Raw genomic sequence first — 26,846 nt, 5'->3', positions numbered from 1 at the left:
ATCTTATTGTTTAAATGACCTCTTAAGATTGGAGGCCCTTGACTGGCGATTGTACACTATTAAAACTGAATTAGAGACTAACTACTCCCTCCCCCCACAAAATTCACTTGGGTAAAGTGGGTTTATTTACACATATTTGGTATGACCACATACCTCGTGTGATTCTCTGAAGCAGAGCCATAAGTAAATATGCTAAAAATCACTGTTCACTTTAAGGGGAAACATTAGCTAGCAAGTGGCATTAAATGCATTCATTTCATATTAAAATATGCACTAGATTTTCCATAGGAGAGTAAATGATAAAGAGAAGATAGGTGTTGAACAATTACCAGTGCTATAGGGAAGTAGCTCATTTTCAAAATACAATGTATATACTATGCAAAGGGAAAAGTTGGTTCAAACATTTCTTTAGAAAGAACCCACCTTCCTGCCATTCACTTATTACACCATGACCAAAAAAGAACCCAGGCAGAATTTAGACCCCAGTCCTATGGTCAGCAATTCAATGGGGCTCTGTGCCTGGTTCTGCCCACATATATTAGTTGCAGGATCAAGTATCCTTTATCAATGCTACATTCCATTATCAATGCCTCCGACTCTCCAAGAAAATTAAATGCTCCTGATCAGTTTTAGATTGCTTTGAGTTTGGGGGCAGGGGGGCCCAACCAACAAAAAAAACCCACCCCACAACTATTTGCTTTACATGCGATTTCTTTTAGAATACATCTTTAGTGTGCTAAAAAAGCTTGAGCTTTTGAGCTAGAATGAGTTTGAATCATTCTAGACTGATTGTGTATAGATGATTTCTCCATTGTTTATCACCACTGTCTTTTTAAGATGCTACATATAAAGACTGGCTAAAGCAAGAGTATTTATACTAATATGTTTCAGTTGCACAAATACAATGGACTAGGAAAGTAGAATTCCTTGGGAAAACCCAGGAAACTAATGCCCTTACTGGATCAGATTCATCCCTGTTGTAACTCCACTGAAGTCAATGGCGTTACACCCAATAATTGCAATCATAGCGCTTATGGAAATACTCTTCATCCTTAAACCTCAAAAACCTTTACAAAAGAGATAAGTATTATTATACCGATTTTACAAGTGGGGAACCTGAGGCATGGATAGGTTAAGCCAGTTTGTCAAATATCATCTGGACCCAGGAATAGAATTAAGAACTCCTGATCCCAACGCTGTAGTCACTAGACCACACTACCTTTCAATAAATAAATAAATGAGGCTTAGTCGGAGGTAGCAATTTTTTTCTTTTATCCTTCCAAATATTATAACACTGCAAAGTATGGAGTGCTATATGAGAAACTATGAGATGAAGTAGCCTGAGAAGATGTTATCCATATTCTTCCAATAAAAATGATATCTAAACTTGGAAATCTGAGTTTAACCATTGCTCTTATACGTAACAATTTCCCCCAGCACATTTCATGTGCAAAATTAAATTTTATTGGGCAAGTCCATGCTTCATAAATGTCACTAACCTGATCAAGACTTCTTATTTACTGCTGTGTATAATGCTTAGAACTGGGAAATTGACCAACCTTGGTGCTATAAAGGTATAGCCAGCTTCATCAAAGTGATCAATCTTTAGAGTTTCTGAATCTACAAAGATGAAGGTTGAATATCAGATATGTAAACAGAATTTTGTAAAATTACTTGGATAATTTCTGCATGCATCTGTGAATTTTAAAATATGTGATCTCTAAAGAACATTTTTCTAACTAATGTACTATACCATCATCAGTATTCCACATTGCAGGAAGAAATGATCTGATTATTATACAGCAATACATCAAGCAATAACAGAACAATAGAAGCAAGTTAAGTCTGAGTCATTGTTTCATTATCATGACAATATGATAATCCAAAGTATATGTGACATTTCCATTATCATTACAATGTGATAATTCAAAATACTTGGAATGTTTAGGATTGAGAACATCAAGGAAAACATTTATCTCTAATATTTTCATCAATAAAGTTATAAAGCATCACTTTTACAATAAGTCCCTTTCAATGTTATTGAAAAGAGTGGTCTTAAAAAAAGGAATGATATATCTGAGCATCAGCATGAATCAACAGGTGACAGGATCAGACAAACAGGGATTAGAGATTAGCAACAAATTGAAATGTGCATGAAAATACAAAAACATTTTATAGATTCCCCTCCCCCTTGCTGTTGCTATGGTACCCAATGATCATGGGAGAAGTCCAGAAATGAAGAATACAAAGGAGAATGTCCAGTAGGAATGGAAATATAAGTGGAAAATATCAACTGCAGTAAACAGAAGGAAATTGAGCAACAAGAATATACTTGCCCTTTTTGACTGTGAAAATCCATCAGAAAGAGAAAGCAGGGAAACAGAAAAAAACAGGGTAAAGCAAAAGGGGTCACAAACCAATATTTTATTCAACCACCCCTTGAATAAAAATATTGAGAATAGATCATAGGTTCAATTTATGCAAAGCTGTAGTCTGGGAAAAAGACAAACATCTTTGAAGACTGGAGTGTATGTCCTTGTGTATTATTTCTGAGGTAACCTTTATATACTGTGGCTATTTCAAGGGTCTATTTTGCAGGGTATATTGATGCCGGTGCGACATCAATAGATCTGGTCCATAAATAGAACCACTTTTTTCACTCATTAATACTTTAATCACTAGTCCCTATTTGATAAAGTTAAGAACTAAATCATACAAAATGACTGGTTGGTAAAAGCTTATCGTGTTATCTCCTACCCTGCATATGATAATAGATGACATGGTTGTCAATTAAACAACTTCTAACCACGTCTTCTCTGAGATAATAACAGCTATGACTGACAAGGAGACTTGTAACAAACGTGGAAAATGTTTTGTCCTTGTAAGTAAGTTTTTACATACATATATTTCTAAATGCAAAAATGGAATTCATTCAGGTTTGGATTAACACTTGGATAAAGTTAAAAGGATCTGATGGCTCATGCTTCATTTACTGGCTCAACTATGGTCAAACAAAATAAACAAAACTTTATAGCTGGAAATACATCATACATATTATTTCCAGTCAGTTTTCTAGAATCTGAAAGTGGCTTAAAATGAGTGTCATTCAAATAAGATTCATAGACATCCACTGAAACTATTTACAAAGGGCAACATAAAAGCTTAACTGTAAGCCAAAACTAAATAGCCCTTAATATTACTTTATTTATAAGAGCAGCATGAGAAATTGCTTTATACAGCACTGTAATTACTGCAAACTATGAAAAGAAGCTTTGCTCTATAGCCTATACATTAATATTTAACAGGTGGAATATTTAAATGTCAGCTAGCAGACCCTTAAAACGACACCAACAGAGGATACACAAAGCAATGATTCTATAGGTACATAGCAAAAGGGAAGGAGCAAAGTTGGGGTACCTGCACATATTCTAGCTATGTAGAATATTTCTTGTACCTTGAATGTTTACAATGGGTTAGAATCATTGCTGTAGATTTTGGGTACATTATGATAACATTAGGGAACTCCACACACTTTATGAATTTCAAAATTAAATTTTTAAAATGCCTGTGTGTCAGAAGGAGGTCGGAACCCAGAGAACCTTCAAAGTACTTACATCTGGCCTGAGTTATTGGTTCTTCTATTTTGGCTTTAATGTAGTAAAAGCTGTAGGATGGTAATACCAAGGCCAAACTGCAACAGAAATAACAAAGGCATAAACAAAGACATAAAGACACATTTAGCTCAGTGGAGAAAACTTAGAAGTTTTAAAGCAGTTTTCTCAAGTCAGCTTTGATGTGTCTTTGAAAACAATTAACAAGTTGGGGATGAAATTATTGTGAGATGAGATGATTTGATTATTATATACAGTCCCACACTGCCATAGTGCTAACTTTAGGCACCTCAATGGGGTTGAAATTAACTACATGTAATAGGGGCCTGAAGTAAAGTGGGAGGCATTCCAGGATCTGCACCCATCATAAAATTCATAGGCCAGTCACAATTTTTATGGATATATCCATTGAAAGTTAGGCTTAAAGAACAGCTGAAAAAAATCACACATAATTCTGAACTGCTATGAAAAGAGTATGATGATGACCGAGTCCCCTTTTAGTAATAAGTCAGCTACTGACTTTGTAATGCACAAACTTGTAGTTCTTGAATTTACATTATCTCTGAGAGATAGAATATCTTCTTAAAGTAATGCAGTTACTTCTGGACAAAATAATTCTTTGAACTGGATTATATAAGAGTGCCTTAAGATGTACAATATATTTTATAATGCACCTCCTTTGATTTCAATATCCATTGTTGTTTAGAAATGATTCTGCCTTTTGGTTTTGCCACTAAAAATCAATGCATGCATCTGAGAGCAGAACTTTAAAAAAAGGATGTTAAAGGCAACGGGTATAAATCCCCATCAGAGACGTATCTACTTCATCCCACATCCTTAATGTTTGCACTCAATTTTCATTAACATAAAAGTGCATTTTACCACTGGTTTCTAATGGATGGCTGCAGAAATTAACATTAAAACAAGTTGTACAACTGGGCCATAAGCAAGATTACCTTTAATAATGCATTTGCCATTTAAACATCACAGAAGTGAGATTCCTGATTATTTAGTGATAGCCTTCTATCAGTTCCCCTCGAGGGAAATCAGGAGAGGTTTACCTGCCATTAACAGTTATTGCTAACAGAAACTACTAATTAAAATCTATAATTTCATGTTTAATGGGACTGCGGCAATGTGAACCCAGGAGATTAACTGCTGTCTCTCAGCCTATGAAAAACAGCTATGAGAGGAATTTGGTATGAAGTGAGAACACATATAAATCAAATAAGCATCTGTACTGCGTACTAGATAGCACGATAGGATGAAACATACCCTGCTTTCCTTCAGAAAATAAAAATGGGGATAACAACAGAAAAACAAGGTTCTGAATTGTATAGATCAAGCCAGCTCTTTGTTTTAATTCACAACAACTAGGTTCAGGGGGTGGGTATTTTTTTTGTTTGTTTTATAAAATATTTTGGTCAGAGACTGTCGTTCATTATATATTTGCACAGTGCCTACTACCCCAACTTGGTCTCTAGACATCACTGTAATGCAACTATTATTATTGTGGGTAAAACTCCCAATATTACATATTTTTATTAAGATAAAATAATCCTTTCAATGTTGTTTCCAGTTTCACACTACATAGGCAAAACACTGCACTGATAGTAATTCTGCTTTGTGACAATTTGTCCAGTCCTGAAAGGTCCTGAGTGCCCTAACTTGGATATTCAGAACTTCATAGAATTTGGGCCCAATGTTGGTAATCTTAAAAGTATTCAGCTTTGAAACTAACGTCTGATAACTTTCTTGGACCAAGTTCAGCCCAAATACTTTAGGAAGGGGATGTCGCATCCCTTCCAGTGTCACAGCGATGTGTAGCTATAGTGTTTGAAATCATGCATTTCAGGCCAATTGTGAGAGAGTGTGGTGCACCTTTTCCAAAGAGTGTTATCTTTCTCTGCTGTTATCTATAGCCATACAATTTTATATACAAAAATAATATAATTGTTATTTAACATTTGTATATGGCCTCTTAAATGCAACTGCACATTAGAGTGATAATACCACAGTACTTGCTTGCCAAAATGTGACACGGTAGGTTAGATATGACATGACATGACATGACAAATAATGAATATAAGATTGAGAAGGAGGTTTACACAAAATAAGGTTGAGATATTGCTTGTTTTGTAAAGGCATGAAACATTAGCGCTTTCATTTTTATTTTATTTTTTTAAATTTTACTTGCAAAGGCCAGTGTGGGAATGGAAATTATTGTTGGAGAGACTGCAAGAAAAGGTGGGATTAGAAGAGGAGCTGAGGGAGAGGACCACAACCAAAGACACAGTTACAAATCAAACACTACAAAGATTTTAAGAGTCTTGCAGAATTTATGAGATCCCTGAAAAGATAAGGTCCACTTAATATTGATACCATAGACCACACAATCTTCTTAGTAAGTATGGTGAAACTTTGCTAGTATGTGAGTTGTTTAGAAAGCTCTACAAAAGATTGAGGACTTGACTCTGTCAGCTTCCTTCAGCAAAACACTCATGGGCAATGGGAGTGGGGTTTTTTTTGTTTTTGTTTTTTAAGGCCTGCAGGACTGGACCTTATCCCATTAGGTGGTGAGCAGAGGGAAATCCTCAAGGAAGATGCACTGCACCAATGTTTGTCTCTCCATTCTTTTGGGCAGAGAGAGTCAGTTCCTAGGCTTTTTAGTGTTATAACTAATAAGAATAAAATTATTCATCAAAACAAACAAACCAACACTTTCTATTAAAAAACAGATTAATTACCTGTAATCTGTGCCATTCACAGCGGTCCATGTATACGTTCGATTTCCTTTGTCAATATACCTCTGGAAAGCAATTTTGATAAACAAGTATATCATTGCCACTGGAGGCTCAGTAAATGCCAGGTTTTGGTTTATTATTGAGGTGAAAGGAATGTAAAACCCAATAACAAACAAGCTGTTGGAATTCTTTTGCTCCTTTCATTAAAATATGACCTGCTTTGCAATTACATTTCTTCAACAATTTCCACATTTAGAACAGATGTTACAGAGTCATCTGCATTCTTTAAATCTAATAAAGAATTTTAGAAGTGCTGTGTCAAGTATAACGAACCATAAATTTGGCCTGTCCATTTACCCTTAGTGTCTATTTGTCAGATTACTTCTTTTTCTTGTTTATTGTTTATTTTAAATACAGGAAAGAGTCTCCCCCCCCATAAGAATGGCCCGGTGATCTTGTATCTAAACAAAAAACTAGTGACAGCAGCAAAGCATTTATAAGCAACCCTATAATAACAAACCACTATGCCTGTACATACTTATATATATTAATGTCTGCTTGTCTGTGTCTCTGGGACATTGTATATACAGGGATAAATACTCTATGGCTCTGGTCATGCACACACTTATGTATTTGCTTAACTTTATGTACATGAGACGTCCCATTACAGTGAATAGGACAACTCATTTGTGTAAAGTTAAGCATGAGCATGAGTGTTTTCGTGAAGTATGAGATTAAAGTTAGCTTTTCAATTTACTTGCTTCTGGAATGAAAGATGACACGACAGACAGTTTAAAAGGTCCCCTGACTTCCCATAGAAGATTTAATCATCATTAATGCACCCCGCTGGAGCAGTTTTACTCATTTTTCCACATTAAAAATTATAAGTATATGCCAGCTGTAGCATATTACTGCTTTATAGTCGGAGACAAAGATTTATGAGGATGTCTGCAATAAAATCTGTGCAGCTGCTGCATCACAACATTACTAATACTGTTCATATGTGCTACAGTACATGTTATTTCTGTCCCTGTGCAAAAATAAAAACACAAAAATTAACATGATTATGAAAAAAGGTGTTTTTGGTTCCATTCTGACTTTTATAACTTAAATAAATCTCTCTTCTCTTGTTATTTCTCAGCACAGCAGGGCAGGTGTAAACAATCTAAGAGCCATTTTGCCACAAAGAAGATGCTTGAAATGCTTGGAGATATTTTTGACTTAAGACTTATAGATGGGTGAACTTATTCAGCACAGATCTTACCCATGTTTATTTACTTAGTACTATTGATTGTCACACTGCACATCCACTTAAAAAAAAGCAGTAAATGCACCTTATCTTTCTCTTGCATTTGTGACTTCATGAAAGATTAAGGACACAAGGAATTTCCCTATGCCAAGATGACTATGAGTATGTAATATTCTCACCATGTCCCACACGGGACTCAGAGGATGGGTAATGGAAACCAATCACTACTGGGTCTCTAGCTGTAACCTGGCCAAGGTCAGTAGTACTTCTATCATACAAGGGCTGTTCAATGAACTGTGTGAAATGAATTGGAGATTTCAGTCTACTTTCTAGTGGACAGGTGTCCAGATCACAAAAGTTACTATTATATACATTTGGCATCATATGGGCACCTTTGTTCAGGATATCAGCAGATAGCCAAGGATTAATTGGGCATGGAACTGAACAGCTTTCAACTACTTGAAGGGGGGTTCCAAAGAGGATGGAGCTAGGCTGTTCTCAGTGGTGGCAGATAACAGAACAAGGAGCCACGGTCTCAAGTTATAGTGGGGGAGGTCTAGGTTGGCTATTAGAAAAAAGCTATTTCACTAGTTGGGTGGTGAAGCACTGGAATGGGTTACTTAGGGAGGTGGTGGAATCTCCATCCTTAGAGGTTTTTAAGGCCCGGCATGACTAAGCCTGGCTGGGATGATTTAGTTGGGGTTGGTCTTGCTATGAGCAGGGGGTTGGACTAGATGACCTCCTGAGGTCTCTTCCAACTCTAATCTTCTATGATTCCCCCTAGAGGTGAGTCCTACAGGCCAGTATTCTGGCATATTGACAGAACAGTCTAGGAGAGCTTGCACTGCAGCTATACACACTGCATATATTCTGAAAATAAATAGAGAGATATAAATCCAATATATTAAGAAATGTAGGGTGAGAAAGAACCTAGTGAGGTTCTGCCAACTTGAATGCATTGATCTTAACATTCTTTAACTTGTTCCTTCCCTATTTTAGCTTGCATTCCTTCCCCCTTGTTGCTAATATTATTTGTTTTAAGTATCTGTTCAAAATTTATCTTTTTAGTAAAGATTGAAACTAAACAGACATTAAACACCACAGCCTTCTTGATGTCATCCGTTATTAGCTCTCCTTCCCCACTAAGTAGAAGTCATGCACTTTCCTTCACCTTTCCCTTGCTCCTTGTTTTTAAAGGATGCATATATGTATGTATGTATATATTTCAAGAATGTCTTCGTGTTGTCTTTTATGTCTCTTGCTAGATGTAATTAATTTTGTTCCTTAGCCTTTCTGGGTTCCTCTACACTGGAATAAAAGACCCATGACACAGGCGCAGCTGGGCAGATCAGTGGGCTCGAGCTGTGGGGCTAAAAATTGCTGTATAGACATTCAGGCTCAGATTGGAGCCTGGGTTATAGGACCTTCTACACTAACAGGGTCCCAGAGTTCAGGCTCCAGCCTGAATACAGACATCTACACAGTAATTTTACAGCCCCACAAACTGAGTCAGCTGACCCGGACCACCCGTGGGTGTATAATGGTTGTGTAGATGTACCTTCAGATTTTGTCCCTACATGCTTGTGCTATTCTTTTGTCCAGGTTTCCATTTTTTGTAGGGTTCCTTTTTGATTTTAAGTTCATTAAAGAGCTCCTGAGGGATCAGATCAGATTAGAACAGAATTCTGCACTCTGCCAGGACTCTCACATGTTGTGGGATAGACAATGGGTATCTCAGACGTTAATGGAGGGGGGATTTTATTATTGTAGTTGCCATGGATATGTGTGCAGGTAAAAAAGAACTTGGAAATATAAGACACATATGCTTAATGTTAAAGAAAAGTCTGGATTGTGCATAACATTGGAGATATAGTTGAAGATTAATTCATCATGTGTAACATGACCCTCTTATCATGCCAAACTAATAGGTGGAGTAAGTGCTGGTCCTACAAGGGAGACTGATTTAAACACTGGTCCTCAGGTTTTCCAGGATTTCAAGAATTTACGGAAGGAAAACAAACATAACATGCCCATTTGCATCATTTTCTGTCTTTCCCTCATTTTATCAAACTGTCATCCTCATGAAAAAGTCTTGCATCTGCTCATATTGCATTGTTATTGCAGATTCTTTTGTTAAAAATAAAATAACCTAAATGCAATGAGAGTGAGATTGCTATGATTATTATCATAATTTTATAGTGCAATACATACTTCACAGGCAAATGAAATAAGTGGGACCTGACTCTGACCTCACACCAGTTTAACTAGGGTTATCAGGCATCCAGTTTTCGATCGGAATGCCCGGTCGAAAAGGGACACTGGCAGCTCCGGTCAGCACCGCTGATTGGGCCATTAAAAGTCTAGTCAGCAGTGCAGTGGGGCTAAGGCAGGCAGGCTCCCTGTGTATCCTGGCTCTGTGTGGCTCCCGGAAGTGGCTGTCATGTCCCTGCAGTCCCTAAGCGCATGAGCGGCCAGGGAGGCTCCGCATGCTGCCCCCAGCCCAAGCGCCGGCTCTGCAGCTCCCATTGGCCGGGGACCGTGGCCAATGGGAGCTGCAGGAGTGGGGCCTGTGGGCATGGGCAGCACGCAGATCCGCCTGGCTACGCATCCCCCTAGGGGCCGCAGAGACGTGCCAGCTGCTTCCAGGAGCCACCCAAGGTAAGTGCTGCCCGGAGCCCAAATCGAAACCCCCTTCTATGCCCCAACCCTCTGCCCCAGCCCTGAGCCCCCTCCCTCACACTAACTCCCTCCCAGAGCCCACACCCCCTCCCGCACTCCGAACCCCTCAGCCCCACCCTCCATCCGGGAACCTCTTCCTGCACCCCAAAACCCTCTTTCCCAGCCCCATCCCAGAGCCCACACCCCCAGCTGGAGCCCCCACTCCCTCCCGCACCCCAACCCTCTGCCCCACCCCAGAGCCCGCACCCCCAACCAGTGCCCTCAGCCCCTTCCACACCCCACCCCCTTCCCCCAGCTGGTGAAAATGAGCAAGTGAGTGAGGGTGAGGAATAGTGAGGGAGGGAGGGGAGATGGGAAGTGGAGGCGGGGCCTTAGAGAAGGGGTGAGGCAGAGACTGGGCAAGGGTGTTTAGTTTTCTGCAATCAGAAAGTTGGGAAACTAAATTTAACTCAATTGACTTCAGTGGGGTTACTCCGGCATTACACCAATGTAAGAGTAGGCTCAGGCCCAAATTCTCTTACCATTTCAGTTCAGACATAATCAGGGGCGGCTCCAGGCACCAGCGCAGCAAGCGTGTGCCTGGGGCGGCAAGCCGCGGGGGGCGGCGTGCCAGTCGCTGTGAGGGCGGAAGTCAGGCTGCCTTCGGGGGCATGCCTGCAGGAGGTCCACCGGTCCCGCGGTTTTGGCGGCAATTCGGCGGCGGGTACGCTGAAGGTGTGGGACCGGCGGACCTCCCGCAGGCATGCCGCCGAATCCACGTTACCAGCGGGCCTCCCGCAGGCATGCCACTGAAGGCTGCCTGACTGCCGTGTTTGGGGCGGCAAAATACATAGAGCCGCCCCTGGACATAATGTAAGAGTTGGAGACAGAAGAATGTAGGCTGTTGGTGGGGGAAGGGCAACAAGAGTTACAGCACAAAGGTTGCTGCTATCAGTGATGCATACATATGAACAATTCCGTTTACTACTTTATGGTTTGTTTATATTTATATATATAAATGATGATTTATGTACTTTTTTTGTTTTTTTATACATTTATATTTTTCCTATTCAATTTTTACATCTCCCCTCATCTCTGGGGCCACAACAGGTCAATTCAAGCCTCTTCAAGCTGCTCCTACTATTTACAATACAACCCCAAAGCGCTGTTATGGCAGGTAGGAATCAACAGAGTGCAGCCTACCGTACTCCGGTTGTTACTCCTCCCACTGATATACACCCTGCCCTGGGGCCTTAAGTGATGTGGCACAGACATATGGCAGACCTACACCATCTATGGATTCCCCTGTTACTGGGGGCTGCCAGATCATTCAGCTTTAAAGCAGCTTTGTGTTACTGCAAAACTTGTCAGGCTTGAGGACCAAGCTTTCTCGGTCTAACTTCTTGGGAAAATAAAATTTAACAACCAAGACAGGATGTTTAGAAACCCACTTGATCCCATAAGTACACCCAGATCCAAAGTAAAATTTAATCTATACTATCACTGTAACTGTCTGGATGATTCATTTGCTTATTGTAATGAATCCTAATCTAGGAACTGTAAATTGTATAATTATTTTCCCCCCACCACTTTCTTCATATCCAACCAGAATATAATGCCTTACAAAGCAACATATATTCCTATACCATTTAAGACTTTTGCTAAGGGATTTATGTAAAGAAATATGACAACTCTCTGCTAAATCCTTGACAACAGAATTCAGGGCCTTATAAACACTTGTATGATTATGAAGCACCAAAGAAGGAGAGAAACAAAACACCCTTGTTCTTAAGAAATGTGTGCTTTCCCTTAGCACAAGCCAGGAAGGTTGGCAACTCGGGGGCGGGGAGGGCGGGGGAAGGAAAATATTTGTACAGGAATAATCCAAGAGCAGGACCAGCTCTAGGCACCAGCAAACCAGACACATGCTTGGGGCGGCACAATTCCAGGGTGGCATTCTGAGAGGGTTTTTTTTCCTTTTGCTTCAGCAGTTGCGCTCTCGGAGGTTTTTTTTTTTTTTGCTTGGGGCGGCAAAAAACCTAGAGCCGGCCCTGTCCCCGAGGCTATTATAGAACACTGGAAAAGCAGAATGTTAGCTTTTAAATATAAAAGTTTCTTGTAATCTAAAAGTTTCTTAAAAATATAGAGTTTCTTGTCATCATTTTGCAATGTTCTTTTCTGAAAGTAGGACAGCCTATGTTCCAATCTTACCTCATCTTGAGACTTGACCAATGTTTTAAATGTTCTTTCCCCACTTTCTCCATCTATCATTTTTTTCCGAATCTATATACAAGTAGATGAAGAAAAAACAAAACCAAAAAAAGCAAACAAAAATAAAATAAAAAAGGAAGAAGAGGGTAGGGGGAAGAGACAAAAGGAAAATCAGAATCTAGGAGTGACGTACAACATGATTAATGTTTTCCAAGATCCTTTGCATCTTATGAACAATACTATCATATTGACACATTTGAAAATAATAGCCCACACAAGCCGACTTATCTTATCCCCAATAAAGAGAGCCCAATCCTGTATTTCATACTCTTGTTGAGCAATATTATTGACAGTAGTAAGACTCCTCATGACAGTAAGGACTACTTGTATGAGTAATGGTTGCATGACTGGGCTCAGTGAACATGATGAGTATTAATTCCTGCATTCTTTGCAAACCCAGAACTCCCAGTGAAGTCAATGGGAATTTTGATGCAGAACTAATGCAATTTGCCTAATAGCTGTAGTTATTTTCATGATAGCTATTTGAAAGTCAGCTATAGTGTGTCTTAAAATGGGTGCGTACAAACTTTTTGTTTCAGTCTGTGTGGATTAACCCTCCCCAAGTTTTGCTTTGAGTTTTGGGTCCAATGCAGTACTTAATTGGAACCACCAACTTTCAGCTGGCATTTACAGAGGTTGTGAAACAATAATTTGGGTCAAGTTTGTCCAAAAGAAGTATGAATCTTTAACAAATCTTGCCTGGAATTTGAGTTTATAATGATATCATAAGATAGGCAAGTCTTATTTAAGGTTTTTTGTTTGTTTGTTTTTTTGTTTTGGAGGATTCGGGTTTGTTGTGAACACTTTGCTTATTTTGCAGTGCTTTAAAACTGATTGTTGAGTCATAACAATAATTTTGCATTAGTAAAATGGAGGGAAAGAATTTTTGTTTAAATATGTTCTGCAGTTCATTAGCATGCTTCAGAAATGTCATAAACAGAGCTTATCTGCTCACATGATAAAGTGGGTCATGCATTGTTCACACTAGGCACTCTTAAAAAAGTATCAGAGGGGTAGCCGTGTTAGTCTGAGTCTGTAAAAAGACATTGCATCTGAAGAAGTGAGGTTCTTACCCACGAAAGCTTATGCTCCCAATACTTCTGTTAGTCTTAAAGGTGCCACAGGACCCTCTGTTGCTTCTTAAACAAGTGTACTGTTTTGAATGATTCTACCATTCCTGATGGCACTCCCCATTATATAGAGAGAATAACCGGGAATCTTAATCTTAAAAATATAATCTTTCAAATGACAGGGTTTTTTTAAATGTGCCAGGTGCATAAAAGAAGAAAATACATAGATTCAAAATAAATTTCAGAAACTATTCACTAAACCTGCATTTTAAGAGCAATTAAAATCTGAAGTCCATCTGTCATTTAGAAGAACAAGAGGTTAAGGAAATTGGAGGAATGTGCAGCAGTTATTATATTTCAGCTATTACTCTGAACAGTGAAGAATATATACATCAAAGCAGGCACTACATTACTAGTGCTTCTTACCTCAACTTTAATATCATTTTCTAGCTCAGCATCCAGAAAATCCAGTGTAACAGGCTCCTGAGATTTCGGATTCTGAAGCAGAAGACATTAAACAAATCAAATAATAAAGATCTCTCACTTGATGTTATGAATAGGTTACTGGAAATCATTCAAACCCTCCCTTAAATCAAAAAAGATTGTTTAAATAGGATTACTTACCATTCTATCTTTTAATCAGATATAGCATAGTGGATTGTTAACAGTGCTATTTCACTTAAAATGGATTTTAAAAAGAGAGAGGTAATCAGGTAAGTGATAACTGGATTAACCCTAAAAACTAGTGCCTGCCTACGGTTGGTCACACAGTGTTAATGGCTGAAGGCTGCTTCCTCTGCTAATTGTAAGCATGATAACAGGGTGACCTGTCAGACAAGGAGTCGTTCCTTAAGTTTCCTGCCACCAAAAAGAAAGGGGAGACAGATAGTGAGAAAGTCTTCTGGGCAACTAGTAATATCAACACCTGCACTCCACTATAATGAACCCTACAGCAGATTGATGGCAATGGCATGAGTTGGTTGTGGGTGAAGATGAAAGGGACAGCAAGTACAAGAGAAAGGAGTGACAAAAGGATAAGGTCAGATGAAAAGAACCTCTTATGGAAACGTGTTCATGGAACATATAGTTGCCTCTAACAAAAAGTCTGATATATGGTAATTTGTAAAAATGAAGCTTTGATAAAGCAAGGTAGTTAGCACATATATAACTTTAATCACACAATTAGTCCTACTGACTTCAATGTACTTCAGTACCTTGCTGAACCAGGATCTAAACGAGCAAAGAACTAAAATGGAAACTGTCGAGATCTGCAGAAACATGTCTTCCATATTTCATGTTCTGTATGCCAGTGTTTTTCAAAGTTCAGGTCGCGACCCAGTACTGGGTCGCGGCATGTAAGGAACTGGGTCGCCTTGCTCAGCAACCCAGCGGCTCTGGTCAGCACCAGTGACCGGTATGTTAAAAGTCCCGTCGGCAGTGCTGCCCAGCTAAGGCAGGCTAGTGCCTACCTGCTCCGACACCGCACTGCACCCCGGAAGCGGCCAGCAGCGTGTCCGGCTTCTAGGTAGCAGGGCAACGGGGCTCCGCGCACTGCCCCCTGCCTCCGCCCTGAGTTCACGGCCAATGGGCGCTGGGGTGGGACGATGCCTGCGAGCGAGAGCTGCGCCGAGCCGCTTCGGCACCTCCACCTAGGAGCCAGACCTGCTGCTGTCCGCTTCCAGGGTGTGGCATGGGCTAAGGTGCCAGGACAGGTGGGAAGCCTGCCTCTGCAGCCCGGCTGTGCCGCTGACCGGGAGCCGCCGGACGTAAGTCCACACCCCACTCCCCTGCTTCAGCCCTGAGCCCCCCACAAAACACAGAGCCCCCTCCTGCACCCTAAACCCCGCATCCCCGGCCCCACCATAGAGCCTGCACCCTCAGCCCTGAGCCCCTCATTCCTGGCCCCATCCCGCAGCTGTCACCCCAGCACACCAACCCTCTGCCCCAGTCCTGAGCCCCTCCATACCCCAAACCCCTCATCCCCAGCTCCGCTGGGTCGTGGGCATCAACAATTTTCTTCAACTGGGTCCCCAGAAAAAAAAGTTTGAAAACCACTGCTGTATGCTACTTCAATAGCAGTGCATAAGTGTCCTTTAAAACAGAAGGTCACTGTGTTGCACTGAAACCCTTTGCTTCAGCAGCACTTAGTGAATTTTCCACTGGATTTTTTTTACACAGAGGTGACACAATAAAGGGAATAGCTAAAGGGAGTTGTGTGTGCAGAGTGGGTTCTGACAGAAAATCAGTCACGCTGCCGCCAATGTGCATCACATATGTGATTCACAGATCACATAGGTGACTTCATTCTAAGTGAGGCTCAAGATGTTCATTTTGCGCCTCATAATCTTTAATGCATTTATCCTCAAGACACCCGTCTGAGGTAGGGAAGTACTGTTATCCCCATTCCACAGATGGAAACTGAGGCATAGAGAGGTTAAGTAACTTGCCCAAAGAGGAAGTCTTCGGAAAAAGAGAGAATTAAAACCAGGTCTCCCAAGTCCCAGGCTACTATCCTAGCCACTGGACCATCCTTGATGCACATGTGTGAAGTTAAGTGTGACTGTATATGTTTGCTGGATTAAGGCTTTATGTAGGATTGTTAATGTATCAAGTGGTACAGGGTGGGGGGAAATGTGTCTGAACAAATCACAAGCCCTTAATATCTATAATTTTACAACCATCTGTTTCTAACTATCCCTAGTCCTGGAGTAAAAGCTCCCAGCAAAATCCTGGTTACTCAGTAGTTATGTAAGGCACATATGTAGTTTAGGCTTTTAAGAAAAAAGGATTATGGGGCATATTTTTTAAACCCTGGGAACATGATACTGGACTGATTCAGTACAGAAGAGGAACCAGGTCACCAATGTATTTTGTTTTTATTCGGTGGAAAAGAATTTGCTTTGTGTAAATGGGACATTACATATAAAATGGGGATTCAAGCTTTCACCAATCATAAGCATTCCTTGTGATGTAATTAGCTAAGCAAAATTTATTATTGCTTGGTATGTGCTAGGCTTCAATTTACTAGGCAGTTAAATCAAAGGGACAGAGGCATATTCTTCCAGATGCTACAGGATCAACTGTGCTAATTTATTTTGATAATAAGTCTAAAATGTCTTCTTTCAAAGCAATGGTCATATCCTTTTTTATCCTAACAAACAAAAGTTCTCAAGATGTAGCCCTCACATTTTGGCAGCAGCTAATTGATAGTAGCGGGACAAAAATTAGACTTCCTATGAAATGTACATGGCCATTATACAATATATGAATATTTTACTAAATAGTGCAGGTATGAATCTCCTCCTCCTGATGCCAGTTTTTCTCCATTGATTTCAATGTAGCTAATCCCAATTTACATTGGTCTGAGTGGAGAATCATGTCCTATACGTCTTGTTAGGAAATGTATTCATCTAAATGATTTTGGAGTACTGGGGGCCAATAGCCCAGCTCTCTGTTATGCGAGTGCTGTAGTTCAATGGAATTCACATGGGTATAAAAGATTGTAAGATCAGTCCTTACCATTCTAGAGAAACAAAGGTGCAAATTATTGGATGGAGGCGTTTTCATTCTTTCAGTAAGAAAGAGTTATTCTCTTGAAGAGAAGCAGAAGAAATTTTATATTTGAAATGAAAGTATACGTTGGACAGGTTTGAACAAAGGACTCTAGGCTAAATACAGGCAATTAACTACTAAATGTGTATTTATGATTGCACAGGAATCGTCTGCTCTTATTCATCTAGAACATATACAATTAATCAACTTTAATGCAACATCAATAAAACACATATCACAATTCATTACAAGTTTCTCTTTTGCTATTCATCAACTTTTCCCCAACAAAATCACACTCAACAACAAATAGCAAAAGGCTAAAATGTAAAAGCAAATAAAAAAATATTTCCTTACATGCAATGGATAATGAATAGCACGATCAAACCCAAACAGCATGCATGAAGGCATTGCCATGGCAGAAGTGGCATTGTGAAGTTTGTATCCCATTCCAATACGCAAAGGGACAGAGAAGAAAAGAAAATGGTAAAAAAAAAATCACATCACATCAAATTAACATAAACTATTTCTCTCAAATGATAACCTGGGCTGGTCTTAGTTAAGGAGTCCCAGAGGTTAGATGACTGCTTTAAAACACAAACAGTGAAATTCATTCAACAAAAATATGCATTAAATGCATCTTGCTGTTTGGTTTAGGGTCTCAAAGTACTTGACTCATTTGTACTTTATCTATCCCAGCATCCTTATGAAGTACATACTATTATCCACATCTTGCAGATGAGGAAACTGAAGTGAGTGAACATAGATGCTGAGACTTGCCAAGGTCACAAAGGAAATCTGTACTAGAGATTGAAATAGAAATATTAACTCCTAGTCCAACAGCTTAACCATAAAACCATCTTTTCTCCCACTGTGGGTTTTTTTCCCTGAAGAATGTGTTTTATTTCTCAGGTATTTGGGCTCCATAACGTTTCCCTTCCTCTAGGTTGTCATTTGCTTGGTTATTTATTTATTTTGTGTGTGTGAAGAAGAATCAAACTTTCTATTAAGTTTGTTCTTCTATTTACCCATTCAGACGTGCACACAACCAGACTAAATAAGCACAACTACACTAACGTTACCATACAAAAGCAGAACTTAACAAAACGAAACAGAAGTACACCACCAGAAGTGAAGCATGCAGGCAAGGTTAGAGCAAATCTACTTTCAGCCTGGGCAACGAAGAGCAAGGATATGTTATTTTTGTGAAAGAAAGAAAGAAAGAAAGAAAGAAAGAAAGAAAGAAAGAAAGAAAGAAAGAAAGAAAGAAAGAAAGAACTGGTGCAGCAACATAAACATAAGTTCATTAAAGAGTCATTATTGTGTTCTTTGAAAGGATCTTGGGAGCAGGCCTATATCCTTACATATTCTTAGAATATGGCATCTCTCTTCCTTACTTTGAACTACAAGAGTCTAGGTTTTACCTAGACTGAAAGGGTAAAATCTGAAGATGTGGACTGTCAGATTCTTTTATATACATTAAGCTAACCCATGATCAGGCTAAGTTCAGAATCATGGGTAAAATCATGGCCCTGTTGAAGTATATGGGAGTTAGTCACGGACTTGAATGGAGTCAGGATTTCACACTGTTTCAGTGCTAATCAATTAATCTTTGTCTTCTTTAAATAAGCTGCTAACTTCATATACTAAATTATGTAACACCCTAAGATGGACTCCCATATGAGTAGCATATTAATGTTATATACTGTATTTAATTTTTTGCATTGCTATTTATATAGTTAAACCATTCTTTTTATATTTCACTGTTTTCAATAAGTGTTTTGTACGCAAGGACTTTTATCATAATTCAAATTGCATGACCTGTCACTTATTTTCTTTCCATGCTTAGTGAGATGGCTTCTAACCATAGATGTAGTTATGCTGGTTGATCACAGAAACCCGCTCTGAGTGACAGATAACATATGCACCACTTTGAGACTTCCACATAGAAAGCTACACAAATCACCAAAATTCCACGAGGGTGTTATGATACAGCACATACTGTGCAATAAGACTTGGCAATAATTTCACAAAGAACGAAGCACAATCTTCCCCTGGCTTTCAGGTTTATGAAAACAAATCTAGCACAAGTAGTCTCTTTTTTCAAACTGCAAATTCATTTCCAAGACTGAAGAATAATATTTACAGCACAGCTCTAATTAGCAGCGATTAGTAATGCATCATAATTTAAAGGAACGTCTTCAGGTACCATCGTCAATAATTGTTTAACAAAGAAGGATGCAAGCCTCATGCTTTGGAAGCTGTTTGTCAAAGTAAACAGTTCCCTAATTAGGTTCCTCCTAATAAGCAGAGCAGAAGCTTTCTAAATCTAATCTGCAACTCTATGCATTTTAACGCACTAATGATCACCTCCATTCACAGTTACCTGGGCATTGGGTCTCCTTTTTCTCACATTAACTTTTGGTATGCCCACACCAATATGCTGAAGTAACAGAAAAGCAGTAATTTATACCTTTATACCATTAACACACAGTTAATTATTTATGGTCTATACTCTACCCTCAAGATCTACTCTTCTCCAATGGGCATTTTCCTGGAATCACAAGACTAAGCTCATTTTGACAAAGTAGTTTCAGAGTTCTGAGTTCTCTGTTAGCATCGCATGTTTCAAGCTGGGCAAACAAACAACAAACAATGGTAAAGCAGGTGAATTAAATTAACAGAGAGCTCTACATAACCAGCACATTCTGCCAGAATTTTAATAGATCACAGAAAAGCACATTCCTTCTCACTCATCACAACATTTGCTCCTAAAACAAACCACCTCCCTTTTGTTTTTCTTTAAAAACAAATCCAACATATATATAGTATGAAGTGCATAAAGTACACAGGACCTTATTCAAAGCCTACTGAAGTCAATGAAAGTCTTATTCATAGAAGGGCTTGGAGCAGGACCTTAATGAACAGTGGGGGGAAAGGACGTTGATATCAACAGTAGAGCCAGGGGTTCATCCATTTTCTATTTCAGAATTTGTATCCTATTAAGACTGAACATGTTGAGAGAAGTTTATTCCAGTATAACTCCACCGACTTCCCTGATTGGATCTATCCCTTGGGATAACTGATTCTGGCTCATGACAATTAATATCTCTCTCTCTTATATATATAAAAATTGACATCAAAGTGTAAGTTAATATTTATTAATTGATCATCACTCATTTAAAAGTTAATATAAACGAGATTAGAATTGAACTCGTATTTTGTTAAAAATATGATTTTGTAGATTGTGTAACTTAAATGATGGTGTTTTCTCAAGAAAGTCAGAATAACAACCTTACAAGTTCTTGGTAAATGGTGGGGTTGTTGATTTGTGAGTTGTTACTGTAAGGCAATATTCCAAAATGTTAATTATGTAGAACCAGTTTTGATTTTCAGGTTACAGATTTTAGGAAGGAAAGCAAAAGGCATTCAAAAGAAGGAACTAATGACACTCCAGCACACCCTCACCTCTTCAAAGATAAATGCGTAGGTATGTTTTGGTATACATCTATTGAACAATTTCTGGCAAAGAGGGTTAAGATGTTGTTCGTTAGTATATTAAGTGCAATCACAAAATTCAACTAAAAATTAATATAGTGTGTTAAGAGAAGATCAGGCATTCTATACCTATCTGTCTTTGTAGTGTACCTTAGTTTGAAAATTGCATGCACCACCCCAAACAAACTGGCAGTAATGAAGTCTACTCTGTACAACTGTTAATAATAATAATACACAAATGAAAGCATGCTTAATACTCAGTTTGCACATTCTGCAGAGGACATAAAACACAATATATCATTTATGAAATAATACATTTTTAAGAACATTCTGAAACAGCCATTGGAGAAGTACTTGGGGGATATCTCTACTCATCTTCACTGGACTTCAGAACCCCCTTTAATTAAAAACAAATCCATACTACTCCTCTGCGGTACTGAAGTACATTTTGAAAATAAATCCACATTCGAAAATAAATTAGGGTTTCCAAGAAAACCAATTGTAAAGTCATGAGATTAAGTGAGTTTTGGTGAATATGATATTATTTTAAAAGGCAGTTCAAGAAATTACTCTTAAAGTGCTGGAATGGTAATAAAAATCTAGGTTATATAATACATCATGGTTCTTTGCTTTTTATACTTTTTAATTCCCTTCTTAAGAACATTTCATCAGGATGCATGTATAAAAGAGCCTAAACTCATAGGGAAAACCTGGAAGCCTGCACCCTAGCAAACAAATGATCTGATCCTGCAGGATGCTGGCAGACATCAATGGAACATGACATCAGTGCTCAGCACCTAGCAAGATTGGCCCCCAAATAATAGGAATACATTGAATCATTTTGTTTGTCTCTTTAACAAAGGGCTCATATCAGTTGCATAAAAGGCGACGAACAACAATAGACACTTGCCCCAACCATTTTGTTCTTAGGCGACCTCTAATAGCCTTTAATGAAAACAAAATCACCCAGTAATGGAGCAATTAATATATGTCATCAGTGTAATTACTATTTCTCTGAAAACTATTCAACATGTTAATTCATCAAGTGAAAGCTGACTAAGGGAGTCCTTTACACTTCATCAAAAGCCTAATGTACTTATCCATTAACCTGAAGTGCATGCAAATTATTAAACCAATAATCCAACTTTTCCTTTTCTTTCCTTTTTAAAGAGGAACTTTTACACTAATTCCAGTTTGAAAATGAAGAAAACATAGACGAAAAGCAATAGTTTTATAAATCTATTTTATTTTATCAGACAACATTTCTATTTCTTCCCCTTGTTATCATTAGAGTTTATTATGTTTAAATTATAACCTTTCCTTCCAAGATCAGTTTCCCTTTCTGTTACACCTGGTAAGTACTTCAAAATTTTGTGTTTATTACATCACACATAAATTTCTCAGATGACAAATTTAGAATGATGACTATCCTGCAGGATAAAATGCACCACTGAAAACCACAGATAAGATCATCACCCATCTTTGGTTACCCCCGGGGTAAGTAAAAAAGCTGGAAATGTTTAAAGGTGATCTAAAAGCCATGGCTCTATCTGCAGTAGGATTCCACTGGTGCAGGAACTGAGGAAGACAGCTATAAGGAGGACTTCCAAGGATGACCTTGCAAGCCTTGCCATAGGTGACATCGTAGGGGAGGGGTATATTGAGGGAAAGGCTGCAGAGATTACAGGCAGTCCTATAGCCTGGGGGTAGTTCCCTAGGGCTAAGTTATGCAGGGAACTGAGGAGCAGTCCAGGATGAGAAGGCCATAAAGGTGGCCTAGAATCACTTTAGCTCCCACTTCCCCCTGCATGGAGAGTTCTGCATTTGCAGAATCTCACCCATATATTTAAACATAAATTGTCCTAATAATGTTAATAGCAACTTTTAATATTAATAGCTGAAAAATCTAAAATCTAATTTGCTTTTCACTATTTATCCTGGTTGATTTCCCCCCTTTTCCTTTCACACATTTCTGGTCTGGTCATTTTTACATTTATTTCTTTAGTTTCTATTTAATTTGACTTGCAATTTCTTGTGCACTGTACAATGCTGCAGTGTGTGTGTTGCGGACACCGTGTGAGGAATGTTTATTGAAAAATGTTTCTAGTGAAAGTAATACAAAACTCATTGAAATATTTCTATTGGATTAGGCCACCTGACAGTGTCTCTTAAAACAGACAAGAAGATGGACTAAGATGGGGCAAAACCGTGTTAAAACACAAATTAAAAATCTGATTCAACGAATAATTATACACTATATAATTTTACTAAAGTGAAAAGTCCATTTAAAGTCTATGAGGCTACTTACATGACTAAAGCTATGTAGTGCGTAAATATTTGCAGGATCAGGGTCATAATTAGCAGAGATGAGTACAAACCAAAACCTTTGATTTGAACATCTCCAAACTTTGAGAAAGTTTACATCCTGGATTAGATCTAGAGCTAAATCTAAATTCCACATAGCTGACTATCTCTCTATAGTGGGCCAAACCAAACCCTAGCAGTCAATAATCTTTGGACAAATTCTCAATCAGATCTCAACTCTAGTAATTAGGAAATATGCAAGGAAAAATATGAAAAAAAGCAAGCATAATGATATTGCTATTTGTCTTTAATTTGTATGTTTGAAAGTTCTCCTCAGTATGAAAGTTCTTCTTTAAACTAAATCTATGGTAGCTACAAAGAATAAATAAAATAAAATAAACATTTTCAGAAATAAACTCTTAAGGGTTCTATTCCTGAGGTCACCTTGTAACAATCTTTCCCCGCCCCCCAAAAGAAGATACACTTCAGAATCAGCTTTAGTGCTGTTATCACAAGCTATTCATTATTATTAATATTATTATATTATTAAAGTAACAAATTATATGCTTGACAATAATGGTGTAAGAGTGGAATGTTTGATTTTCATTTTTCATCAAGGTCCAAATCCCAGTAAAATCAGAGGGGGTCTATTGACAAAAGTGGGTTTTGGATCAAACCCCAAATCGAGATATTCACCATTGGTGTATACCACCTTAATCAGCACTTACAGTGTGCTTCTCTTATGTCTGATAATAATTCCAGAGCAACAGTGATATAAAATAGACGATTTTTCATACCTTTGGTTGAAGATCTGGATGAAGTAAAACATAACCATTAGGGTCAATTGCAAAATAGTAACCATTTGGGCACAACTGAAAGAAAAAAGAAATGATGTGCACTGTTATTAAGCTTAGTCTAATGAAAAAGATTTAGTTATGGCCTTTTAATAATATTCAGAATGTGGAAAATATACAGTTTAAGGCAAAGCTGAAGTACGTGTGTGTGTGTGGGAGGGGGGTGTTAACCAGGTATCAGTCTCACCTACCATATAAGAACGATTTTAAAAAATCTTTTATTTCTTTGGTTTTTGTTTTCAATGATCACAAAAATGTTATTAGAAATTAACTACTAAAATATCTCGCTCTACACATGGGATATAAATTATACCTGCTATCATACAAACTAATATGTGAGGTGAAGGAAAGGTCACTAACTTCATAATGAAGGTACACTGTGTACAGTGTAATAAAAAGACTACATAGACCAAACATCTGGATGATAGCACTCTCTGTGGTCTCCCCAGGGGATTTAAGATCTGCTACTTTCAATGCCAGCAGAAGACAGGTGTATTGTGCAAGTAAGCTGCATCCTGATCACCATTTCGTGGAGCAGCACTGATACTAGCTACAGAAGAAGCAATCACTCTCTAAAGTGATCAGAGGAAAAGAGAGCATAAGTTATAGGAGGTCTGGTGATCTTCTGACTCCCATCTAGCCCACGGTTAGATGGTCTGTGAAAGTGTGTAAAAAGAATTCATGCATAAAGGGAAATAGCTAATACCAACGGAAGAGGGCAACTTACTGTAAACCGTGGTGTCAGGTTTTTTATGTCCTCCAAAGAGACATCAACTCCCATAACTCCAAGAATCAACTGGTTCTGGGGTAAGATTACAAAAAGTTAGTGGCAGTTTTAACATGTTGACAATACACATGCAAACATGTAGCAGCTGAATCTTAATTTTGCTTTCATCTTTTTTTTTCATGACAGGTACTAGTTAAAACTTTTTTGGGGTGATACATACCTAGAGAGAGAGTCAGCTGGTCTTTTAATGAAGAGCAGCATAGTTATGTGAGGGTGGAGATCAACTACTGCACTCATATGAGCTTGATTAACTGACAGGAAGAAAAGAGCAGCTGCATGGATTTTAAGGACCTTATTCCACACCAGCCAATAAATGGAATAATATTAACACCAGCCTCAGAGTAAAATATTCCAGAAGGCTAATAAAAAGGGGATGTGGAGATTGAAGTGAAAACAGCAGGTTCCAATATAAAAAATGTGCTTTCATGGATAAATGGGTAACAATTTCAAGAAGCAACAGAATAGGAGTATAAAACGTATAATACATCTCCATTAAAGTCATTAACATAAATATGGCCCACAAAATTATTATGACTTAAATGGCATAGTAACAACATATAAAGTCTTTACGAACTTTCTCTCATGTTTTTACAATATATACTTTACAATATATACTATTAATTAAATCTTCTTTCAAGTTTCCCTTCTTTTTTAAGGAGGGTACAAGTAGAACATGCTCTTTGATGTCTGGATCATGTCTTCCTATGTGTCTAGACCAGGGGTCGGCAACGTTTGGCACGCGGCTCGCCAGGGTAAGCACCCTGGCGGGCCGAGCCAGTTTATTTACCTGCTGACACGGCAGGTTCGGCCGATCGCGGCCCCCACTTGCCGCAGTTCGCCGTCCCGGGCCAATGGGGGCGGCGAGAAGCGGCGCGGGCGAGGGATGTGCTGGCCGCGGCTTCCCGCTGCCCCCATTGGCCCGGGACAGTGAACTGCGGCCAGTGGGGGCCGCGATCGGCCGAACCTGCCGCGTCAGCAGGTAAATAAACTGGCCCGGCCCGCCAGGGTGCTTACCCTGGCAAGCCACGTGCCAGACGTTGCCGACCCCTGGTCTAGACAGTATACAGCATAATGGAGTCCCAGTCCTGATGAGGGCTTCTAGGTATTTCAGCCAAGATTTTGAAATCCTGCTTGTGATTTTCCCCTAAAGAGATCTGATTTTCAGAAAACTTCAGGCACAAACTACTAGGAGTCTCAGTCTGGACACTCAAAAATTGAGACATGCAAAATCAGTACATACTTTTGACTGTAAGGTAATGATCAATCAGACAACACAAAAGCCACTGTATTTAGCATAGTAACATCAAAGCCTGAATGTACTGTGTACCATAGAGTCAGGGAACACAAGAGCTTCATGTGCAGTTCTCCCCTCTCCCATCTGGAAAAAGGAGTCATGCATCTCCATAATATCATTTCCACCCATTCCAATTCCCATGGATGTCATGGAGGGCACTCCAGGGGTTTGGAATACATATTGGGGAAAGCGGCAGAGACTACCTAGGAAACGTAATAGGGTTTTAATTTCCCCAAAGAACCCCACTGAGTTCAGGAAACTTTACTGAGTGACTAGCACCTTACTTTACAAGCAGACACAGTGAATTCAATGGGATCAGTGTGAGGTACGGCACTATTCCATGACTAAGATTATAAGAACTTGACCCTGAATAGGAGAGGTTAAGGAGCTTATCATAAACTAGTTTGAGAAACATTGTCGATCTAATACTTTTTTTTTTTCTGGGCCTATGTGGTCTCTGATAAATTTAAATCAAAAAAAGTATTTTGGCTAAAATAAGCTTTTGCATACTTCAGTCCACAAATGGATAAATGTAAAATGGAAAATGGAAATGCTTTCTCATTTCCAACTCTGAATAAAATGTACATGATGACAGTTTAAGTAGCCCAGATTAACACTGAGGCTATGTCAAATATATAGAATTTTTACTTTCAACTTCAGAATATACTCTAGGCCTGATTCAGAAAAAAACAAAGCAGTGTCAAGATGCAGCAAAAAACATACATGGTTTCAACACTATACAGGGCCAAATAATAGAATTACGCCTATCTAATAATTAGATGTCAATCTATCGATCTATCTATCAAATGTGTGTAAATTAAAATCTAATCTCTCTTTCGATATGTTAATGTTTAAATTAGGTCTCCTACAGTTCTGCTACACACTTCACAAAAATACATATAAAACAGGTCTATGCCCTGAGGAACTTATAGTCTACATAACAGACAGGTAAAGATA

At 38.8% G+C, this 26,846-nt stretch overlaps 1 protein-coding gene across 5 annotated transcripts in view; it reads right to left on the bottom strand.

Annotated features, from left to right (window-relative positions):
• CACNA2D1 (calcium voltage-gated channel auxiliary subunit alpha2delta 1) overlaps nt 1–26,846 on the bottom strand; it is a 658,640-nt gene that overhangs the window by 43,400 nt on the left and 588,394 nt on the right. For 3 of the 5 annotated variants that reach the window (XM_026648660.2, XM_026648661.2, XM_026648664.2), the window contains 8 exons: nt 24,536–24,610; nt 23,752–23,826; nt 19,539–19,595; nt 14,030–14,101; nt 12,474–12,545; nt 6,359–6,420; nt 3,615–3,691; nt 1,560–1,620 (listed from right to left, as the gene is read on the bottom strand). In XM_026648660.2, the coding sequence (XP_026504445.1) occupies nt 1,560–1,620; nt 3,615–3,691; nt 6,359–6,420; nt 12,474–12,545; nt 14,030–14,101; nt 19,539–19,595; nt 23,752–23,826; nt 24,536–24,610 (551 nt within the window). The remainder of the gene's footprint in view (nt 1–1,559; nt 1,621–3,614; nt 3,692–6,358; nt 6,421–12,473; nt 12,546–14,029; nt 14,102–19,538; nt 19,596–23,751; nt 23,827–24,535; nt 24,611–26,846) is intronic. The other 2 variants (XM_026648662.2, XM_026648663.2) reach the window with 2 other exon arrangements.

Source organism: Terrapene carolina, unplaced genomic scaffold (assembly GCF_002925995.2).
Source record: "Terrapene carolina triunguis isolate 2854851 unplaced genomic scaffold, T_m_triunguis-2.0 Scaffold68, whole genome shotgun sequence".
Classification (NCBI taxonomy): Eukaryota; Metazoa; Chordata; order Testudines; family Emydidae; genus Terrapene; species Terrapene triunguis.
The sequence above is the reverse complement of the archived record's forward strand: the minus strand, read 5'-3'. Positions and strand labels throughout refer to the sequence as shown.